The following is a 21,066-nucleotide window of genomic DNA, read 5'->3' as shown; positions in this document are numbered from 1 at the left end:
CAGTCACTAGTCTCATTCCACAGCATGATGTCCATTTATGGCCCTTTACCACTGCATAGTACCTGCTCGACTCGCCCCTACTCGTCTCTTTTGGTTGTCTATTAGGGAAAAGTTGTACCTGGTACCTGCTGCTTTTTTTCATATCACCTCCTGTCGAGGTTCTAAGCGAGCTGAGGCGATACCAAAAGATGACGTGAAAACACTACTGATCGGTTAGAGAGAATCGTCACTTTTCACTGCATCATCATTGCGAGCGCGAGAGGGAGGCCAGTGTTTTATATTTTACACTAAATCCACTTCTGAGTTTTGAAGTGAGAAATCAACTGTGTAGATTTCCAATATTGCCAGTTTTACAAAAAATGATGGCTGATCGAGTTGAGGTGCCGGTGTTGTGCCGAATTCTGCCTGCCTGCCGAGAATTGCATGCGCCTCGCGGGTGATAACGGTCATTTATGCTGAGAAAAGAGGTGGATGCAAATCTCAGCAGGTAGCCTACAAAATATGATCTGCCGAATTATGCATCCACCTCTTTAGGTCCTTGTCAGACATTTTGCTGTGGTCATTGATCAAACGGCGTTATCACCACATAGGCTATATTTACTGAATGTCAAGGAATGGTACTTCTACTAAGTGTATTAAAATATTAAAGACTCTAAACGTTCATAAAATATATACTTTGAATCATTTATCACCATTGATAAACACCACATAGCGTTTAAAAGCAGTATTTGGAGGTGCATGCAATTCTTGGCAGGCAGGCAAAACTCGGCATAACACCGGCGGGGGTAGCTAGCAAGCCGGACAGTCATGCTCACAGACCCTTGTGGTCACACAGTCCACTGCAGCCAACGCAGCAGACCTCCAGCAACAACGGCAGAGGAAACCGAAGTTGTCAGACTTTCATACCGCTATTCTGTCTTTACACTCGGAGTAATGTTGAAACGTTTTAACTTAAATCAAGAGACAAAAGCGAGTCAAGTAGAATAAAGTAGAGTTGAGCTGGTACCAGCAGTGGAAAAGTGCCATTAGTAATTATGGTCCCATTCAGAGGAAAATAGCCCATAAAACAGGGAATGCTTTAGGGCAGTAAGTTAGGGCAGAGTTCATTTTGTTTTAAGTCCGTTTCCTGCATGCCAAATTTATCCTGGTTAAAATCAGTTAACGGGAATTACCGCTGCACCTTGCTAACCAAGCTAGCTAGCTCCACAGTCTCATCCAAATATTGCAAAAAAACCTCCAAGATAGCGACAGCCAAAATGCCAAACAGGGGACAACTTATGAATGACATGATTCACTCTGCACATGCTCAGTTTAGTCCTTTTTCCACATGAAAAAGTAGGCAATTTAAAAATTTTTTAATAATTTTACTCAAACTTAAATCAAGTTTATTGTGTGTCTATGTCGATGTTGTTCATGCAAGTTGTTAGTGCTAATGTTTTGTGACAGTGCAAGACAAGCACACACACACACACTCACGGTTGAAGCACATTTTGTTGAGTATATTATTAATAATAACAGTTGTATTATTGCATTCACTACTATGTCACTACTGTGACTGACAGTAACTAAGATACTAAGATAGATCAACAGGGCACCACCATCTCTGTTTAAATAGATTTTGTCAGGACAAAACACAGCCCAGTTTAGAACTACAATATGGTATGACAACAAATCCATAGATCATTACAGGTATGTCCAGCTGTTCTGGCTGAGTAATAGACTTCTTTTCAGGATGAGGTTGAGTGGAGCTTCGCTGAGTGTGAAAACCCTCCTCATACTAAAAAGTTACTCAACTTGTGCCCCAACAACAGGTGAATCAGGAATATGTCAAACATGAAAACACCTATGGGTGTGTAAACGTGTGTGTAATTCAGTGGTGAAATGTAACTTACTCAATGTAATTTACTCAAATACTGCACTTAACCACAAATTTGAGGGACTGCTGCTGTGCTTGAGTATTCCCATTTAATGCTACTTAAATACAGAGCAGTTTTATGAAACACAGGTCTGCTGGTTTGAAGCTGGCCTCCCACTACTCATGTTTGTGTAAATTCAATGTAATGAAACATTACCGTTCTGTTTGTGCATAGAAAACAGCACTGTACGTGTGGAAAGATGCAATTACACAATGTGTTTTAAAAAACAAAACTGACCTTTTATTATTTTAGCATGGTTGTGTTATGATGCCATCTTTTGTCCACATATTTCTTCATATATTTATATATCTATAGAGAATTAACATGGCACAAGTTTCTTTTCTTTTTTTTTTTATAACCAGTGCTGATGAGTGTAAACCAGTTAACATGTTTTTTTTCTGTATTTACAACAACATGAAAGAAATGTACAAGACTCCATGGCATTACACAGCTTCAACATTAAGTACAGATACAATTTGATCCCTCTGTACAATCTAACATTAGTTTACTATTTTTATTTTATTTTTTACAGATATGAGTTCATGATCCATTTTGGCTTCGGCACATACACATTTCCCCATCTTGACATCTTACCACGGACCCTCTCTCACATGACTCACGCCTTTCACCATGCTATCACAGCTACGAGTTTCATAAAGAAAATAAAACTAACATCTAGACAGAACAGGACACGCGTCTCCTCACGGTAGTGTCCAGTATCGTCCTGCAACAGACAACCAGCATGATTCCATCTTTCTCTACTGAATAAAAAAATAATGATAATTAATTTAAAAAAAAAAAACATTCCTTGATTTCCTTCTTTGGCACACATTCCATCTTTCCATCTGCCATCGCTCAGTTGAACTCTCCCTCCATACACACTCATTCACTTTAAAACGAACACACTTATAAAGCCAAGTTCATGAAAAAGTCTGTTGGTGCTTTCGTGGCGCCCCGCCCCTAAATGATAAATCAGGGATGAAAGGTTTTTGATTGTAACACAGGAGGCACCTCCAGACCTATACCCAGGAGTCAGGAGAGCCAGGGTACTGCTCTGCCCGGTAGGAAGGCCTCCGTGTGCTAGCATAAAAGTCCACATAGTTGGTGGTGGATTTCAGTCCATGAGTCTGGGAGCTGTAGTCGACTGAGGGTGGGTAGGCGATAACCTCCTCCAAGTACGGGTCGTCGTAGCCGTGGGGATGCTGCAGGTACATTCTGTAAGTATCATAGTTTCTCCTGCCCGGGTCTTCTGTATAATACAAAGGCTGCAAGGGAAAGAGACAAGTAGGGTATGATTAACTGATTTTCATGGAAATAAGACCAAGAGGCAACAGTGGCAACCAACTAACTACATTTACCCAAGCAATGTACTAAAGGTTATAATGAAATGAATTCAAATCATAAAATCAAATCCATTTTTTTTTAGCAATTCAATACATTTACTATATGTAATTATCTCTATACTGTGAGGGGCACACACAGGAAATCCATGATCCATGTGTGTACTATAAGCTGAGTTTCGACCAAAGGAACTATACCCCGGAACTAGGAACCTTTGAGGAACTCTGTTTCCACCGAAGGGACAATGGGCCTAAATTTAGTTGTAGGGTCTTTATTTACCCACCAAAAAGTCCCTAACGGCTTGCCTTGCAGTGAATTTCTGAATGGGCGAGTAGAGGCTACTAGCTTTAACTGGAGAATGTTGGGTATTTTTCTAAGACTGCTCCTCTCTTTTCCAACCTTGTTAAAGTCTCGCCAATGTCCGCCTGAGATCGTACATCGGCATTACATTTATTCATTTAGCTGACGCTTTCATGGAGCAACTAGGGGTTAAGTGTCTTGCTCAGGGACACATTGGTTGATGGGTCACAATGGGGGATTGAACCTGGGTCTCTCACACCAAAGGCATGTGCCTGCTCGGAAACAGCAGCCAGCGTGCAGCAGTGTGTTTACAGCGAACAGCTGATGAAGCTATGCTAAATACTGGGTCCAAAGTTGCAGACCAGCTGATTACAGCAGGTAATAAAGCTCGTAAAATCACGTTCCTCCGACGCTCAGGCGAACACAGATGTGATGCTGCAGCTGATCTGCAGCTCTTGTCGGCTGGAAATGTTTTAATAACCTTCCAAACTGTCACAATTTTATTTTTGTGTTGCATTCTCTGTGCTGGAGTTATTTTGAGAACTTGATGGCGTTATCCAGTTTGTTATCCACACAAGTCTCGCCAATGTCCGACTGAGATTGGCTTTAAATGTATTGCTTGGAAATAGAAGCCAGCATGCAGCAGTGTGTTTACAGTAAACAGCTGATGGAGGTAGCCTAGCTAAATACTGGGTCCGAAGCTGTTGTTTTATGTTTTCATCAGAGCCAAAGTTGGTCTCCTTCTCCAAAACAAGCGGAACAGCTGATTACAGCAGATAATAAACAGCTTGTTAAAAATCCCGTTCCTCCTACGCCCAGGCGGGCACAGACAAGTGCTGCAGCTGATCTGCAGCTCTTGTCGGCCCGGAAATGTTGTAATAACTTACTAACCTTCCAAACTGTTGCGGTTTTATTTTTGTGTTGATTTCTCTGTGCTGGAGTTATTTTATGAACTTCATGGCTTTATCCAGTTTGTTATTAAATGTGTATAACTTTATCGTGTGTCTCTCCATTAAACACCCACACAAAAAAGCTGTTTTTAGAGGCCAAGCAAAGCCTATAGTTTTTTTATTATATTCCAATCTGAAAGCAAGAAAGCAAATAAGTATATTTCCCGAAATGCCATAGAATTCTAACCAACCACTAAAACCAATCTTCCACTTCATGGTAATAAAATGAACCAACATATACTAACGTCTCAGCAGTTTCAGCAAAATGCACTCTTGTCTGACTTTTTTCAGCCAGTAAGCTAATCAATCACCTCCTAGCCCACACGCCTCTAGCCACTAATGCAACAGAAAACTGCTTCAAGGTAAATGGTAAAAAGCTGGAAGATAGATGGAATTGTGTTTGTCTGAAATTAATGGGGTAATGACTGTCCTTACACATTAACTGCTATAAATGTGATGGGATGAAGGACACAAGAGAACCCTCTCTTTGTCCCCCCGTCTCCACCCTCCTGCCTCTTTTTCACTGTGCCCATTATCTGGATGGGCACACATGGATGTGTCCAACAGTGACAGGTGCCTGAGACGCACCCAGACCATCCCAATCCCAGCAGTCACATTCACTCTCACTCAGACAATAGCTGATGTGCTGGGTCATTCCCAGCATCGTCATTTATCCGCAGCGGAATATGTGTCAGTCTCTTTTTATTAGTCAAGTGAGGTGGAATAGCTATTCGTCCTTGCCAGGTTTATACAGCGTGGTGGAGGGATCTCAAACAAGGGCATGGCCCTACCAATACTATCAAATACTTCCTTGAAGAAAATGTTTTTTTTATTTTTTTTTCAAAGGTGGGATCACCTGTTTGCTTTCTTACTCTGAAGAATGACTCCAGGTACACCTGAAACAATTAGTCAATCATCAAAAAATGATTTGCCTTGCAAATCATTGTTAACTACATATCTTTAAAACAGTTGTTCAGACAAAGACATTTCATCACCTAAATGGTTAAATAAACAGATTAGATCAGATTAGTTGCAGCCCTACTACAACACTGATTAGCTTCTGACATGAAATTGTCAGACCTGCAGACCAGCAGTACCTGAAGCACAGTGACAACATGATAGTAATAATAAGAATGTGTACATCTTCCTACTTCCCTTGAATGCATGATGCTATCATGTTATGTCATTGTGTGTGTGTGTATTACAACAACAACTAAAATACTGCATACATAAGAATAGCGGTATAAAATATTCTGCACAAATAAACCAAACTAAGAGTGTACAACAAGAGCAGATAAGAATGAAGTGGAACCAAACATTTATGCAGAATGGTTATATTCACCTGTGTTCTTCTGGGCTCCTCTCTTGTGGGCGATGAGTAGTAATATGGAGAAGGCTTTCCAGACCCTGGAAAACAAGTAAAAATATAAAGAGCAATTCTGTGGGACTTGATGCAAATACACTTAAATGAAAAAGTATGCACAGCCGCATAGGGCAAATGTCTGTATTTAGAGAAGGATCAGGAAGTGCTGCGCTGTGCTGGGGAGAGAAATAACGCCAAATAATGGAGTTGGCAACTGCTGTTCTGTTGTTTACATAGCCCATGGGATGGATATTTTCCTTGGCACTTTATCCAACCGGTGGAATCCTGAAACTCAATTTCCACTTCACTATGTAACGTGTCCACGTTGAGGCTGCAGTTCATTTTGTTTACTCTGCCCTCCCCCTGCATCGCCAACCAGCGTGGGCTGGTGAGAGCTCTCATCTGGCTGTAGTATGTCTGGGTACCCACTCAATGACCCTGTCTGCATGCTGCGACTTGGTCGTGCTAACAATGGCACTATTGTAGAGTTTCCACCACTTGTTGGCCAGTTCACTTTACTGCTGTGCAGAACTTCTCCAGCACAAAAAACAGCTCTGAATTCAACTGGCTGACTGTCTCAGGGCTGGCAGGGTTTGGCGGAGATGATAAGAGAAGACTGTCTTGGCAGGGAGACAAGACTGGCCATGGAATCTGCTCTGAGCGTTATGAGGGATAAAATAGATAATGCCCTGCACAGAGAGGACCAGAGGGCAGCCTGTGATTACAGTCTCGTGCAGATAGTGGATACTGTTTTAATAACCATTTTCAATAGCTTTCAGATGTGTGCATTGTTTGAGTACCTGTATACTGTTTTTTATGGATACTGTTGTCCCCTTGGTAATTATAAAATTGCATAGTTGACTGTGCTCTCTGATAATCTCTGATAGTGTCTCTATGCTCTTTGATGCCCAGCATGGCAGGAGACGACGTGGCACTGGCAGCTGTGAAGAGAAAAACACATTTTGACATTACATTCCAGAGGTTTTCCTGTTTCACTCGCGGTGTCTATTTTCATCTGGCCGGGGGTGTAGCAAACAAGAGCCTACCAGCGTGGTTGACTGGGGACATCTGAATGCCGCTGGTGGGGAGGGTGGGCTGGGACTTGAACCTGTCCCGTTCAAGTGTTGACACTGGAGTGAGGAAATGGTTTTGGTTCCATCCATCCTGTTTGGAAAAACAGGGGGTGAAAAGTGGTTGATTTGAAGAGCTAGAACACTGCTGGGTGTTGTTAAACTCGTGTGGCAACCTTAGAAAAACCTTTGGTCACAGAGGGAATATTTGAAAAATTCCTTTGCTGTGTGGTTTTACCCTTTGACATTTAGACATGTCTTTATTTTCAGTTAAAATGTTGCACAGATTTTACAATATTGGATTATTATCATGGGCAGTTGTCATCAGTCCCAATGTTCTTACTTTCTTATAGATGGTACGCAGATCCCGGTACTGCCACAGTGTGTTCAGGACCTGAGCAGCTGCTTTAACCACCTTCATAGAGTACCTAAAAAACACAAACATGTATTTTGAGTATTCCTGAGTCACTTTAACCTCATTTTAATTTACACTGTAAATATTCCAGGACAGTACGATTGAAGGAACAGAGTGTCCTCTGTGTGTTTAAACCCAGAACATTACTGAATATATAGCAGGCTAGAAATAGTTGCTGTTCCATCATTTCCACAGGGAGATAAAACCTCAATGCACACATAACCACCTTCCCTGTGGCTATGGCTTCTCCTTCTCCAAACATTTAAATGTGTGTGTCTGAATGCAGCGCTTGCACTTTCAAGGTACCCAAACCAACAACTTCCAGACTCTCGAAGCCTTTATCATCACATCCAATTCGTTACTGTAAATGCAATTACAAAATTCCTTTATACCCACACCAATCAATGTATTGTCAGTTTGTTTATTTTACCAACTTTGATTGTTTTGATTGATTTAATGCTTGCTCATTTCCAGAGTAAGTAATAAACAGAGGACGAGTGAACACAAGAAAAGATTTGAATATCAAATTTTTCTTTCAAAATGTATATTCAAATTCAAGTGTATTCCTAAGCTTAAAAACATAATGGTTAAAATTGAGCATTTTCCAAACTTCCATACTTTGCATGTGTGTGAGTGTTTGTGTAAAACTCCCCGTCCAATGTGCAGGGATCTCATTTATAAAACTATGTGTAGAATCCTCACTAAAAATGTACATACACCCAAAAGCCAAAAATGGCATATGCCAAAAAATATTCAGACTTATAAAACCGTGCTTACGCATATCTGTAAGCAAGTTCCCTTTATAAATCACAGTCAACTTGCACCATCAAATGTGGTGCATGTGAGGGAGCTCCGACCCTTCAAACGCCCATAGTTGCCTATAAATGGTCAGTAAAACGCCCCTCATTAATATTAATATACACTGACTGCATGAAGAAAAGGAGGCAAATTCTGACAGAAAAGCTACAAAACGAAATTTGACGTTCCTTTTGGTGAAGCTGAAGCACGTTGTTTGGTGGGTTAAAAAAAACACAAAAAAAAAACGCACTTTCATGCACCGGAGCTCCACCCCTATAGAACTGAATTGCAGGAACGGGCATTCCTCTTGAGTAGTGACGTCACTGGCTGGAGGGGGACACACATGCAAGACGGGATGACCCAGGTACTAATTTGGATTCCCCCGTTTGAAAAGAGAGTAAACCAAATGCATTCCACTTGCGTTTAAACATTTATTTAGGCTACACAAACAGTCCACTCACTTAATGAGGCTGCCGATGAGTAATAAGAAATATGACTTGTTGTAAATGACACAAGCTGAAAGATTTACTTAATAAAATAGTGTTGTATTTTCCATAACGTGTTTTTACAAGTAGTGCATCACATCCACACGCTGGCCCACAACGTTTGGCTCGATTAGGCAACGAACACGTGATAACAATATATGAAACTATGCTCTCGTATTCCCTCGACTGACGCATTGAAAACGGCATCAATTTAAATGTCATTTATCCTGTTCACCTTATTTATGAGAATAAATTTCACTGCATGCAAGTAGCCTAATTCATATGATTCCTGATTAAACTGTACAACATATATGACGCATTCTTTTGCAGAAACAGATATCTCCGTTTGGGTTATCCTAAATCTGGTTATTTTTGTGTGTGCTGAAAATGATCTTCAATTGTGGGGTTTTTTTGCTCACTATGGGGAAAATCAATCAAACGGGTGTTTGTTTATTCAGAAAGGCTTTAAGCTTATAATACTCAGAGGTAATATTTTGATTTATTTTACACAATAATAGGCCTATTCATTTCAAACCGTTTCATCCTTCTGCCATGTGAGTCGCCATTTTTCATTTCTCCTCTTTATGTGCGTACGCATGGTTCAGAGTTTACTTACAGGACCGCACATTCTCCCGTCAAGTTTGTTTTTTATAGATCACAACGTTTGCTTGGGAAGTGGCGTATGCACGTTTCCAGTTTTGTACATACGCACCGTTTATGAATGAGACCCCAGGACAGTCTGTACACTGATGACCGCTTGTGTGTTCTAGCACTGCATTTGAGCACAAGTTAGCGAGTCAGGTTAGTATCAGTGTGTACTCTTCACCCCTCACTAAAAACACCAGGACACATACGGTGCCGCTGTAGCACACCTGTCTCTGCCCTTGGTGATGTTGACCAGCTTCTCGATGCCTCCCGTGTCGGCCAGTGCCTTGGCGTTCTCCATGTTTTTGCTGGTGACCTCGTGCAGGGTGCAACAGATGGCCGCCACTGTCTCGTCTGACAGCAGGGTGGTGTTTCCCCCAGGGAGACGATTGACCAGGTCCCGCATCGCGTACTTCCCTGGGAGGGAGGAGGGGATATATTATAACACATTATGACATACTGTACAGCAAGTTGCCACACATACATGCAGCCATTGACTGCATTTTCTTCTGTTGTACATTAGGTAAAATGTAAACAAGAAGTTGATGTCTGCGACAGTGACCTAAATTACATTTTGTCATTTCAATATCAGGAATGATATATTAATTTAGCTTGAGACCGCAGTGAGGTAAGCAGTTTTCCTAAACGACATTGCGTTATCGTGGCAAGGACGTTGGAGTCTGTACATCCTGGTGTTAAAGAAAGGATTGTTTCTCGTATCTCTCCTTCAGCAGAGCAGCCAAGCTGAAGGACTTGAATACAAGCAGCAGCAGCACACACACACACACACACACAAAACCTAAAGCACCTTAAACCAACACTGCATCTCCTCCCCCCTCTGCCTACAGGCGTCACCCCTGCATTGCTGGAACTGTAACTGCTCATTAATTCCACAGAGAGAGCACATAAAAACTTGTTTTTCATTAAATAAGACTGTTTTGTGGAACAAAAAGGGCTGGGATGTGATGAAAAGAAAAATAATAACCACTAGTTAAATGGTTACAACGTGCCCTGGTTCTGTTTCTGCATTTAATTTAGTAGGATTCATGCTGTCAGTAGGTATATTATACTGAGCATGAAACTGTTTGGGATGTAATGTGTTGAAAATACATATTAATATACAGTCAAATGTCCAAAATAATGTATGCCTTGCATTGCATTAATTCTGATACATGTTATACCAATTTTCCAAGGATTCTACTGTATATCCTACCTCTTTATAAATCCTATATATGTCCTTACTTAGTAGTATATCTAATGCACATGAATATATTATATCCATGTCTTATGATGTATTTGTGCATCTAGCCAAGATAAACCTATTTACAGCATGGTTCAACAGTGTAACATGAGCTGCATTTTTAACTAAAACAAAGCCACAGTAAGATTAGCAAGGGTCTTCGTATTTGTGTATCATCGTATTCAACCCATCTGAATCCATTGCAGTGTGAAACGTTAGGTGCTTGACAGCTGACCTATGAGCTCCTTGTTCCTGACATCCAGTGCCATGTTTCTCAGAGCAGTGGCAACCGAGCACACCACCCTGTCGTTATCCATCCGCAACAGCTCAACAAGGATGGGCAGCCCCTTCTCCTTACGCACTGCTGCACGAATGTACGCCGCAAACTGTACACACAAAAACAAAATACAAAAAGGCATTAAACCGTCAAAAAGGGTCTAGATGCCACACAGATTCGCACATGCTAAAAATGCACACTTCAAGACCATCTCTATTTCCCCAGGTGTAAAAAGGAGGTCAGCTTTGACTGACACAGAGAAGTTCAGCGGTTAAATCCTAGGATATCACATTTAACAGTGCATATAAACACAAAAGAGAATGTGTATTTTTGTTGCGTACACACAAACACTGGTACGGTACCTTCCAGTTGCCGGCTGACAGGTTCTGAAGGGACCCAGCGGCACCCTCCAGAGTGGCGGGATTCGAGCTCTCCGCCAGCAGTGTTAAGTACGGCTTCACCACCGCAGGGTGCCATAACATCTCTGCCCCCTTGGGAGACTTTGAGAAGCCAGGTATGGGTCCCACACCGTCCCACTGAACAAACAACCACAGTGTTTAGTCAGACTGAATACAGGGTATGATGCAGACTTTATTTTATTTTGCTTTTTAAAAAAAAAAAAATTTACATGCAAAACAATAAAACAAAGAAGTACAGAACATATAATGTAACTAAGGTAGGGGAGGAAAAGAGAACATACATACATGTTGAATAAATGTGGACAAGGCAAACTTTTCACTGATTTGAATACTGCTCTGAGCCTCTGTTTTAAAAGCACCACAACTCACTATGTCTTCGTGCAAGCTCTTTTTTTTCTTCTTTTTCTTCCTGCCCCAGCAGCTGGAATCCTCCTCTTTACTGGGCGACTCACTGCCCAGTAAGCCGTCTAGCTCCTGCCCCTCTATCAGTCGAGATGGCGGTATCTCCAGCTCCAGGCGATATGACAGGTTCCTTAGAGTGCAAATGCAGTTCTCCACAATCTGTTGGCAGGCAGAAGGAGACAGGGGTTTGGGTGGCTAGTTATAGCAGGGGCTTTCTAAATCACCATAACAAAAGCTACAACATAATAAACTCTGTGCAGCCGCACACAGTATCTAAAGCCAATGTGCGGTACACAGGCCTGCTATTTGCAGCATATAAATCAATTAGATATGGAACCCAAGGGTCTCCTGTTAGAAAGAATATCTGGACCAGAGCAAATGGATTTAATTCCACGCTGTTTGAGTTCTGTACGGGCTTTGCCTCACAGAATGTCAATGAGAATATATGTTTGACAAAATGAAGGGGCCCAGTTCCCATGGGATGTGATCTCCCCAGTACAGATGAGCCACTTGACTTTTTGTGTTTTTTGTAACGATCTGTAAAAGAGATTGATTTCATTTCTCCTGCTACCGTAGAAAAATGTTAATGCATGCAACAGTTGCTGCTGGATGCTGAGTGGGACATTCAGACATGGGCAATAAGATGATTCAAACAGGGTTCAGTAGGATTTTTTCAGAGCCTCTTATCACGTGGCAGCATGTTTTCCTCATGGCTAAGTGGGCGAATGTGTGTGTCTTAGTGTGTACCTTGCTGTCGAAGTCAGAGGTGTTTACACAGGCTTTGATGACGTAGAGCAGTGAGTCAACCAGGCCCTCACAGGTACGCATCTGTTTTCTGGCCTCCTCTCCAGCTGAACTCAGGTTCCTTTTAAAACACACACACACACACACACACACACAAATTAGCTCAACAAACAAATGAGCATGCACAAATGCACAAAATGTCAGCTGTCTGTGTTTGTGTCCCGCTTGAACGTGGTTTTTTGTCATCATACACCATCCATAATGTATGAAGTGTGTGGTCTGACTGAAATCATTATAGAACTTTGCTGAGTAAATAAGGAACTAACTAACTGTGCTCGCAATAACCATATCCATGCATGTATGTGTGCAAAGAGACACACTCCTTTCAAGTGGCTGTCACCAATTAAAGGCTGAACTCAACACACGGTACAATGTCTTCAAAGGAAGAAGCCCCAGGAGAGAAGCTGGGAATATCACATCATTGACTGTAATAGTCTATTAAATAACGATGGCTTTGAAACAGAGACAACACAGGTCAAAATCCTGGCTTCTGACTAAAACATGCACAATTACTGGAGTTTATGTAATTTTTCTTTTGATGTTATAAATTAAAAGCATTATTTATAACACAATGCACGCCATTATGATGCTAAAAACCATGTAAATATGACTCTTCATTGGTGTCTATGTCTGTGGTAGGTCACTCAAGTATTATATTTTCTTCAAAGACAACATTAACATGGCTATTTACAGATGAGCCACAGTATGAGCTCATTCTTCACTAGGTGTAATAGTGTCAGTTGTCCACACAGAGGTGCTAGTGCCAAGTGTGTTCATCAGGTGGTTAACCTCAGACAGCCTGAGGTGTTCCTCAGCACCAGGGAGGAGTGGAACTTCAGCTTGTGGTCGTCGTCGAAGGTGGAGCTGCTCCATCCAGAGTGAGGGATGATCACAGTGTTGGTCAGGGTCATTAAGGCGTCCCGAATGATTGTCATCTTGACAGCGTCACACGACGACAGGTTCCACAGCACCCCTGCGGAGACACAATTGCGCGCAAACTCAGGCACTGAGAAGCAGGCATGCAAACCTCCAGTTATGTCAGCTGTCATGTGCAGTTAGGGTCAACCAACAGAGAAACCCACAACTTGGGCTTTTAATAGCTCAGTGTGTGTGGATGTGTCCACAAAAGCAAACGTATACAAACAAGCAAAGACTGACAGACACACACACGCACACACCCCCAACTGGAAATACTCTTCACAAATGAAACCATAGCTCTTGCATCAAGGCATCAGACATTCACATCAAATTTCATTCTAGGCAGAATATCCTCAGGGCGAAGATTATTAGCTTGAAACAGGAAAAAAAGAGAAAAAAAAAAAAGACAGGACGGCGAGGGGATCCATATGGAATGGGCTCAATCATTTGAAATGAAATATAAATAATGTAAAGGCTTTAGAAATTATGCCATCATTTCACTCTATTCAAATATACTTTTGGTAACCACTGATAATCATGCACAGTCCTAGCAGCCTTTGATGCTGCATCTGTCAAGGATTAGCCAGCATGTAGCATGATTGTCTAATTAGATGCCTCTTGCTGCTAGGCTTAGACTAAGGCACAGGCTGACTTCTGCAGGGCAAAAGCAACCTTGGAGGAGGCTAATCCTGCATGAGCTGGAGTCTAATGTAAGATAGCATAGATTAATACTCAAAAACGAGACTAAAAGGTGCCTGTACAGTATGCATGCGTGTTAATGGTCCACGTGTGATTCCTTCAGGACTTATGCATGATGCTTGTGTCCAATTTTGCTATGGTTTTTGCTCTACAACCTTGAACCTTGGTTTGGTTAGTCCACGACCAGGGCAAGCTCTTCCACTGAGCTCTGTATATGTGTTTATGTACATAGTATACAAGGACACGTCATTGGGAGAGGATAAAAATAATTATTAGCTATCCTGACTTCTTTCTTAACCTCACTACTTATTTCCTCTAAGCACGCTGTTCGCCTTCTCTCTAATTGAACCAATGGAGACTATAATATTCTATAATATGGCCCAGGAGCCCAATTCAGACACACTGCTGGCAAGAAGCTATATAGACAGAGATGTGTCTGCCAAGCAGTGTCTCTTCCAGTCATTTCATCAAGAGTCATTTCACTTGCCATTATCCTTATTAACACTACATCAAAGTGTTTTAAAACCCATTAAAATCCTTAAGTGAACTTTCATTATTTCATTTTTACTTTGGAAAAAATAAAAAAGACAAGGCTGAGAATTAAGTGATACTTGGCTCTCGAAAGTTAACATGCAGTATGTGCTTCTCGGAGCTTGCCAGCTGTGTACGTGGGGCTGCATGCCGAAACCCAAGCACCAGGTGGGCTAGCGTCTCTGCTCTACTCAGGCAGTGGGATACATTTCAATCAAATCCTTCTGTGGGGATCGAGCGCTGCTCCTTGTGCAAGCACATTCAGGTCTATGTTTGCCTTTCTCACGGGATACTTGGACACACAAGGGTTGCCCTGAAATAGGACCACTAATAAAGTGATAACACGTGAATTCTCAAGCCTGCTGACCAACCTTTTACCTCTACAATCCTCTCCCTCTGCGACAAGTTTCTCCACACCCACTCTAATATCAATTTGTAGAAAATGAACATTCTCTGCAGGATGTCAGACTGGCCCTGTGGAGGAGGTGGCATGCTGGAAAAAAATCTACAGGCAAATTCACTGAGGTGTGACTGACAATGCTGTCAGTGGTGCAACACCAGCGGTAATATCCATAAGTCATACCTGACAGTCAGATGGAGCAGACCTGTAATGTATGTGGATGTGTGTGTGTGTGTGTGTGTGTGTAAACAGTGTTCTCTGGTCAGTGGCATATTCTCATGTGCCTTGGCCTGGCTTTGAAGCCTAAAGTAATAACACTGTTGCGACACCGACGAGCACAAGGAGAGAGAGTGAGCGGCTCTATACAGAGATGGAGAAAAAGTAAAACAATATCAAGCTGTCGTCTCCAAGAGCTGCTAACTAAACTGAAAACGGGATGGGCATTTGGCTGGCACTGTTGGTGTTATCCACAACCATTCACCAGTTTTGCATTTAAAAAAAATAAAAATAATTCTACGTCACCCCTTTATTGCAATTTCCAGTGCAAAACAAACCAAAACTTTACAGTACTGGTTAAAACTTTTTTATAAGACATACTCTCATTGATATTACAAGCCTGTAAAGAGTCTGCTTAAACAGGTTGATAGTAGCGTGAAAATGAATTACAGATAGACAACACTCATGAGGTATTTCCTCCCGCGAAGGTGCGGAAATGTAGGCATTTGTGAGTGGTCCGATTCGGTTCAGATCCTGGACAGGACATGAAGAGAGACAGAAGTTTTTAACAGATAACATGGGGTGACAAAGTATGTCTTAAGTCGGCATTTGCAGTGCTAGTTCATTGAAGTCGATTATCTACCCAACATTCAAATTGTCACAACTAGAACAACACTGAAACATGTATCCTTTCCAAAACAGGTTTCCTATTTTTCCCCCCTGTATTTTTCTCCGTTACGGCCCTGCAGTGATCATTTTGATTACATAATACCTAGCTGTCTAGCATCAAAAACTACAACACAGCATATATATGCTAAAAATGTTTGGATGACATTTATAGAAAATATAATCAGCTGAACTGAATGAATGTTGTAATATCTACAATGACTACAATACCCACTAGATTTTCTGTGACTGTAATCAGTCCAAAAACTCGAAACAACTTCAAAGCAGTCTTATTTACATGTTACTGTATAAACTGTTAGCTAGCAGGCTAGTGACCAAAAATGTATTTTCTCCACAGTTGAGTTACCACAGTTAATTTTTCACTTTTGATGACACCTTGCTAGAAGTTTCTCCATCTTCTCCGCTTCTAGTATCTGTGCTAAAAAAGGCTTAACACAACCTGCAACCATCTCTCAACTAAACACACGCAGATTTATTAATTAATGAATCTTTTTTTGATTGATTTCCAAAATGTCTGACTGCTCCTTTGACAATCTTTGCCTCTTAAACCGCAGGTCAGCATGTCATTGACTTTAGTCAGGGCCGGTATCTGGGTGGGCGTTTACTTCAATATATGAAAAAGTGCTGATCTTTCAAAAAATGGCCCAATTTATTAACCTTTCTATTTTTGGGGAGTTGAACTGGAAACAATGCTGCATCCACTAAACCTCAGAAAAGCAGCTTGCTGTTTACTTCTGAGGTTAGTGGGCGTTTCTCATTTTCTCCCTCATGCAGTGGAAGTCAGTACACTGCTGATTACGGCTATAAGTGGATTTATTTTTGGCTCAAATTAAGTTTCTTATATTTCATTGGATCAAAAGGTCTTAACCTCCTCATTCTTTGTTCGCGAACAAAAACACACACATCATTCGATGCCAGCGATTGGCAACCTGGTCTCTGTGTGTTGATGCTGCTCTGTTAATCTTAGTTTAAACTGGAAGTAGTTTTAACTTTAGTAGTTAAGTTAGTACTATTTTATGCAAGAGGAGACGAGGAGTGTGTTATGTTCACTGCCTACAAGATCCAGGGATTTGTTTTTTCTAGCGACAGATGAGGAGTATAGATGAGGCGGTGAGTGTATGCCAAGTAAATGATCCACGATCTATTACCTGGCCGACTCTTTTTATTTAACAGAAATAACTTTCTGTGAGAACAAAGGATTTAAATACATTCAGCTGTAGTAAGGGCAGCACAAACACTCTCTCAAAACCTCAAACAATGATGGCTAACAATGTAGTTGAGTTGCCAAAGTAAAGCCAAGATAAGGAGAGTGATATAATACAGCAACTAAAAGACAGGAAAACACTGCTTTTCTGTATGTGTGTGTCAGTTTCAGATGTTCTTGGTATTGGAGCTAATGGCAGTGCTGCGAGGTTTGGCCTTTTGATCTGAGGGGCTATTTGAGGACAGAGCAATAACCACAACAGCTGCTGGAAGACAGGGCAGGTAAAAGGGAGCAGAGATCGCTTTGTGTGTCCCCACAACATGACCCCTGACCTGGAGCAGAAGGTGGCCTGTTCTTGCGGCTTGTTCTAATGAAGCACATGTGACACCGGGACTTCCCAGAGGAGATGAGAAGGAGCCACCGACACAATGGGAGCTTCTCAAGCTAAGTGCTGACACCTGGCTGCCTTCTTCACTTGTTCAGACAACACCGATGCAGCTTTCGACAGTGTTATAATTCATTCAAATGTAATACTGCCAAAACAGAGCTTTATAGGTAGAAAGGAGCTGCTGGTGATTGGTGACTGATTTGTTCCACTTAAAGCTCTGGTGTGGGATGCCCTTGTCATGCAGCTGAAAGCTCTTTGTGTGAATTGTTCACATCAGCTGTAATTAACCAGAGGTGATGCAGCAGTGCTAACCTTTTCTAATTGCTCCCCATCCTGGGGCCTGCACTTCCAATTAGCTGCAGCAGGCTAGTGGATGAAAGGGAAAAACTTAAACCAGAGCTCACATTAAAGCTGCTTACTCTCATTGAGCAACACATGTCTGTACAACCTTTAGAAATCTGAATGAAGAAAAATATTTGCGGTGTTTTCAGCCATTAACTCCTGGGTACTTGGGCTTTAACACAAGCATGAGGAGAGAAGAGTCATTCTCTTGTGTGTGTGTGACTTTTAAAATGTTGATTCTTTCCTCCTTTGGTGTGTGTTATGCAAAGTAAACCAACAGGAAAAGGAAGGCAATCTCCTCTCTGTTGTGTTCGTACTCGGGCTGTACCATTTTCTTTCGGGGGACTGCTGGACTGTAACCTGAGACAGTGTTAGAGCGGGGGCTGGAGTCGAGCTCAAACAGCTGACTCAGCCACCTGGGAGCCAAATGTCTTGGCTGCTTATTTCTGTAGTGCTCCAAACGGATCCTAAACAACATGGATTGTTACCCTGTTTGCAGAGCTTAGACATCACACAAACACAACTGAGCTGCACGCAGTCCAATGCAGAGAGGAGGAGACTGACAAGCAGACAGAGAAGGCGCTAAATCTCTCTGCAGCCTAAGTGACAAAAGAATTTGAATACTGTGGACACGAGGTGTCGTTTCTATGCATACGACATAAGCGGTAGTGACAGCAGTAGCGGCAACTTAAGGAAAAGCCTCTATGACTAAGTAACTACGACAACTTTAATCTTACCGTGGCATAGGCCATGTTTAGTCAGAGTATCTTAATTCACACCTAATCTCTAGGAGCAACATTGTATTGTTAACCATGACATAGATCACCTGAAAACCATGAGCTACATTCAGAGACCATGTCAAACCTCAGGAGCAACCCAACCAACACAGTACTGTAACCATCTCTAATCCATCTCCAACTAACACCCCCAGGTTGGTCAGGTAAATAATTCATCCTCTACACAATGTTCCTGTCCTGCTGTAACACCAAGATAGATCACCTGATTAATTGCTTAAACCTTCAATAAGTGATTGTTTTTGTTGTGAACACAACACTGACATCTCATCACATTTTAAGTTGATATGGTGATCTTGTTAGCAAACAGTTGTTTATTTATACATCCAGCAGTTACGGAGCACCATTATGGTTCACCACCTGGTGAATGTAAATCTGTAAGTGTACTCTCCTTTATCTCTGTTTTTGGAAATATCTGGCTCTATGGCTGCTAAATACTTCACTATATTCATCAGCTAGTTGCTAATTGTCTGTGTATTCATGTGGTATCAGAATAATTGGAAACATGTTTTCCCGACTGGGAAAATTCACGTGAACAACTTGGAAAGTCAAAGACAGTTCTTGTACACAAGTTGCCGGAGTGTTGACGTCATTCACATAGAAACATGCTGGATAACATGGTTGATGGTTAGAAACTTTTGATTAATGGTTCATTTTTGCTAACAGGTCATTTGTAATATTTGTAATAGCTGCGAGAGTGAACCAAAACAGTAAAGTTGCGGGCCGCACAGCTAAACAATGAGTTGAAACTCGCTATAAAGCTTCTTAAAATGTGACGACTTGTTGTTTTTCCTCTGTTTTAAAAGCTTTAATTGAATATCTTTTGGACTGCTGTTTGGAAAAAGAACAAGCAATTTCTGAACGCATCTTTGAAATTGCGATGGGCTTTTTGTTTCATCACTATATGGATTCACAGTTTGTAATTTGCAGAGATAGTCTTCACACATGCTGACTTACCTGTGACGAGCTCCCGCACTTCTGCATCTACAGTTTTTCTCAGCAGGCGGAGCAGAGCTGGGATACCTCCTGCATTCTTCACGGCCGCCTTGTTCTCATCCATAGCTTTGCCATAAACGAGGTTCCTCAGAGCTCCACAAGAGTTCTTCTGGACCTCAAGGACCTTGTGGTCTAGCAGGTCCACCAGATGTTTTATTCCTCCCAGTCGACACACCTATGGACAATGGGAATGAGATCTCAATTACCAGGTAGGAAAAAGATTACTAAATATTAATATATATATTTTTTTTTAAACTGTTGCTGTATGCTATGGATGTTTTTTCATTGGCTTATGGCATTAGTGAGCAGTGTGAATGTGTCTTTGCGTCTATGTGTGTGAATCTGCAGTAGATTTCATCTCTATGAAGATTGTAAAGCCCTTGCTGAGTCGGTGTACCCAGCTCCTTTTTTCCTGCACCATCACGTACTGACACCTGCTAAGATGTGAAATCCGGGCAACATGAATATCTGTGCAAAATTTCATGGCAATCCATCTAATAGTTGTTAAGACATTTCACTTAAAAGCACAAATGTCAACCTAATGGTGGTGCCAGAGAAAAAGCCACGTACAATTTATATATTAAAAGATCGATACTTGACGTCTGTGTATCGATACACTATTGCCACGGAAAATATTGCGTTACAATGCTGCATCGATTTTTTCCTCACCCCTACAGATTAGCATTTGTTCCTTCACTCATAGGTGACAATGGTTCAACAAGTGTTTTTGTTTTGGGGGATTTTAGTGAGATAGCAGTTTTATATTTAGAAATTTATATTTGCAAAACACTTGTTGCTGTTCTTTTGCTTATTCTATCAAGCAAAATGTACCTGCCTTATAAGAGTTTTCTTGTATTAGTGAAGCATTGTATTTGTACAGCAGATTCTCATGCCTCTCTGGATAATCTAGAAATATACTATGGGAAGGCCACATTTTTCATTTATTAGGATCCCCTTTAGCTGTAGTCTAAGCAACAGCTATTCTTCCCGAGGAACTATGTTCCATGCATGACAATATTGTGACAGCTCTTAATGTGTCCAGTGAGCCATATTGAAAACATTTAACCTAGATGGAATGATTTTGTGGCTGAGCAACATGCTGCAGCTGGAGAAGTTATGGACAGAGGCAGGAAGGCCTAGACAGGGGTCATTGCTTGAACATAAAATAAATTTGCACCAATGCAAGATCCAATATGCTCTTCGTTTTATTAAAAGAAACAAGAGCACAATGACAGCTGATTCACTTGCCAGGAAGCTGCAGAATAATAGCCATTATGACTTCTGGAAAGGTCAGAGTTATGAATACCTGTAAAGCTTCCTTATCATCCAGCACTGAGGGTACGCATCTCCCAGACAAACTAGTCGAGGTGTGGCGTGAGCGTTATTGTAATTTATTCAACTGCGTTTAAAGCAATGTAGCTGTACTTGAAGAATTTGATCTTTCTAAAAACATGGTAGTTGTTTAT

The 21,066-nt window shown here is 41.4% G+C and overlaps 1 protein-coding gene across 1 annotated transcript in view; it reads right to left on the bottom strand.

Annotated features, from left to right (window-relative positions):
* Nucleotides 1-2,201: 2,201 nt before the first annotated feature.
* The window catches only part of LOC123974080 (plakophilin-4-like), a 48,221-nt gene continuing 29,356 nt past the window's right edge, over nt 2,202-21,066 (bottom strand). Inside the window, exons 10-21 of the mRNA XM_046054517.1 lie at nt 19,562-19,775; nt 13,215-13,398; nt 12,369-12,486; nt 11,589-11,780; nt 11,163-11,336; nt 10,759-10,909; nt 9,511-9,700; nt 7,284-7,368; nt 6,917-7,034; nt 6,671-6,811; nt 5,850-5,914; nt 2,202-3,181 (exon numbers count right to left, since the gene is read on the bottom strand). Coding sequence (XP_045910473.1) covers nt 2,936-3,181; nt 5,850-5,914; nt 6,671-6,811; nt 6,917-7,034; nt 7,284-7,368; nt 9,511-9,700; nt 10,759-10,909; nt 11,163-11,336; nt 11,589-11,780; nt 12,369-12,486; nt 13,215-13,398; nt 19,562-19,775 — 1,878 coding nt within the window. The 3' untranslated portion in view covers nt 2,202-2,935. The remainder of the gene's footprint in view (nt 3,182-5,849; nt 5,915-6,670; nt 6,812-6,916; nt 7,035-7,283; nt 7,369-9,510; nt 9,701-10,758; nt 10,910-11,162; nt 11,337-11,588; nt 11,781-12,368; nt 12,487-13,214; nt 13,399-19,561; nt 19,776-21,066) is intronic.

The sequence above is a fragment of the Micropterus dolomieu genome, linkage group LG07 (genome assembly GCF_021292245.1).
Source record: "Micropterus dolomieu isolate WLL.071019.BEF.003 ecotype Adirondacks linkage group LG07, ASM2129224v1, whole genome shotgun sequence".
NCBI lineage: Eukaryota > Metazoa > Chordata > Actinopteri > Centrarchiformes > Centrarchidae > Micropterus > Micropterus dolomieu.
The sequence above is the reverse complement of the archived record's forward strand: the minus strand, read 5'-3'. Positions and strand labels throughout refer to the sequence as shown.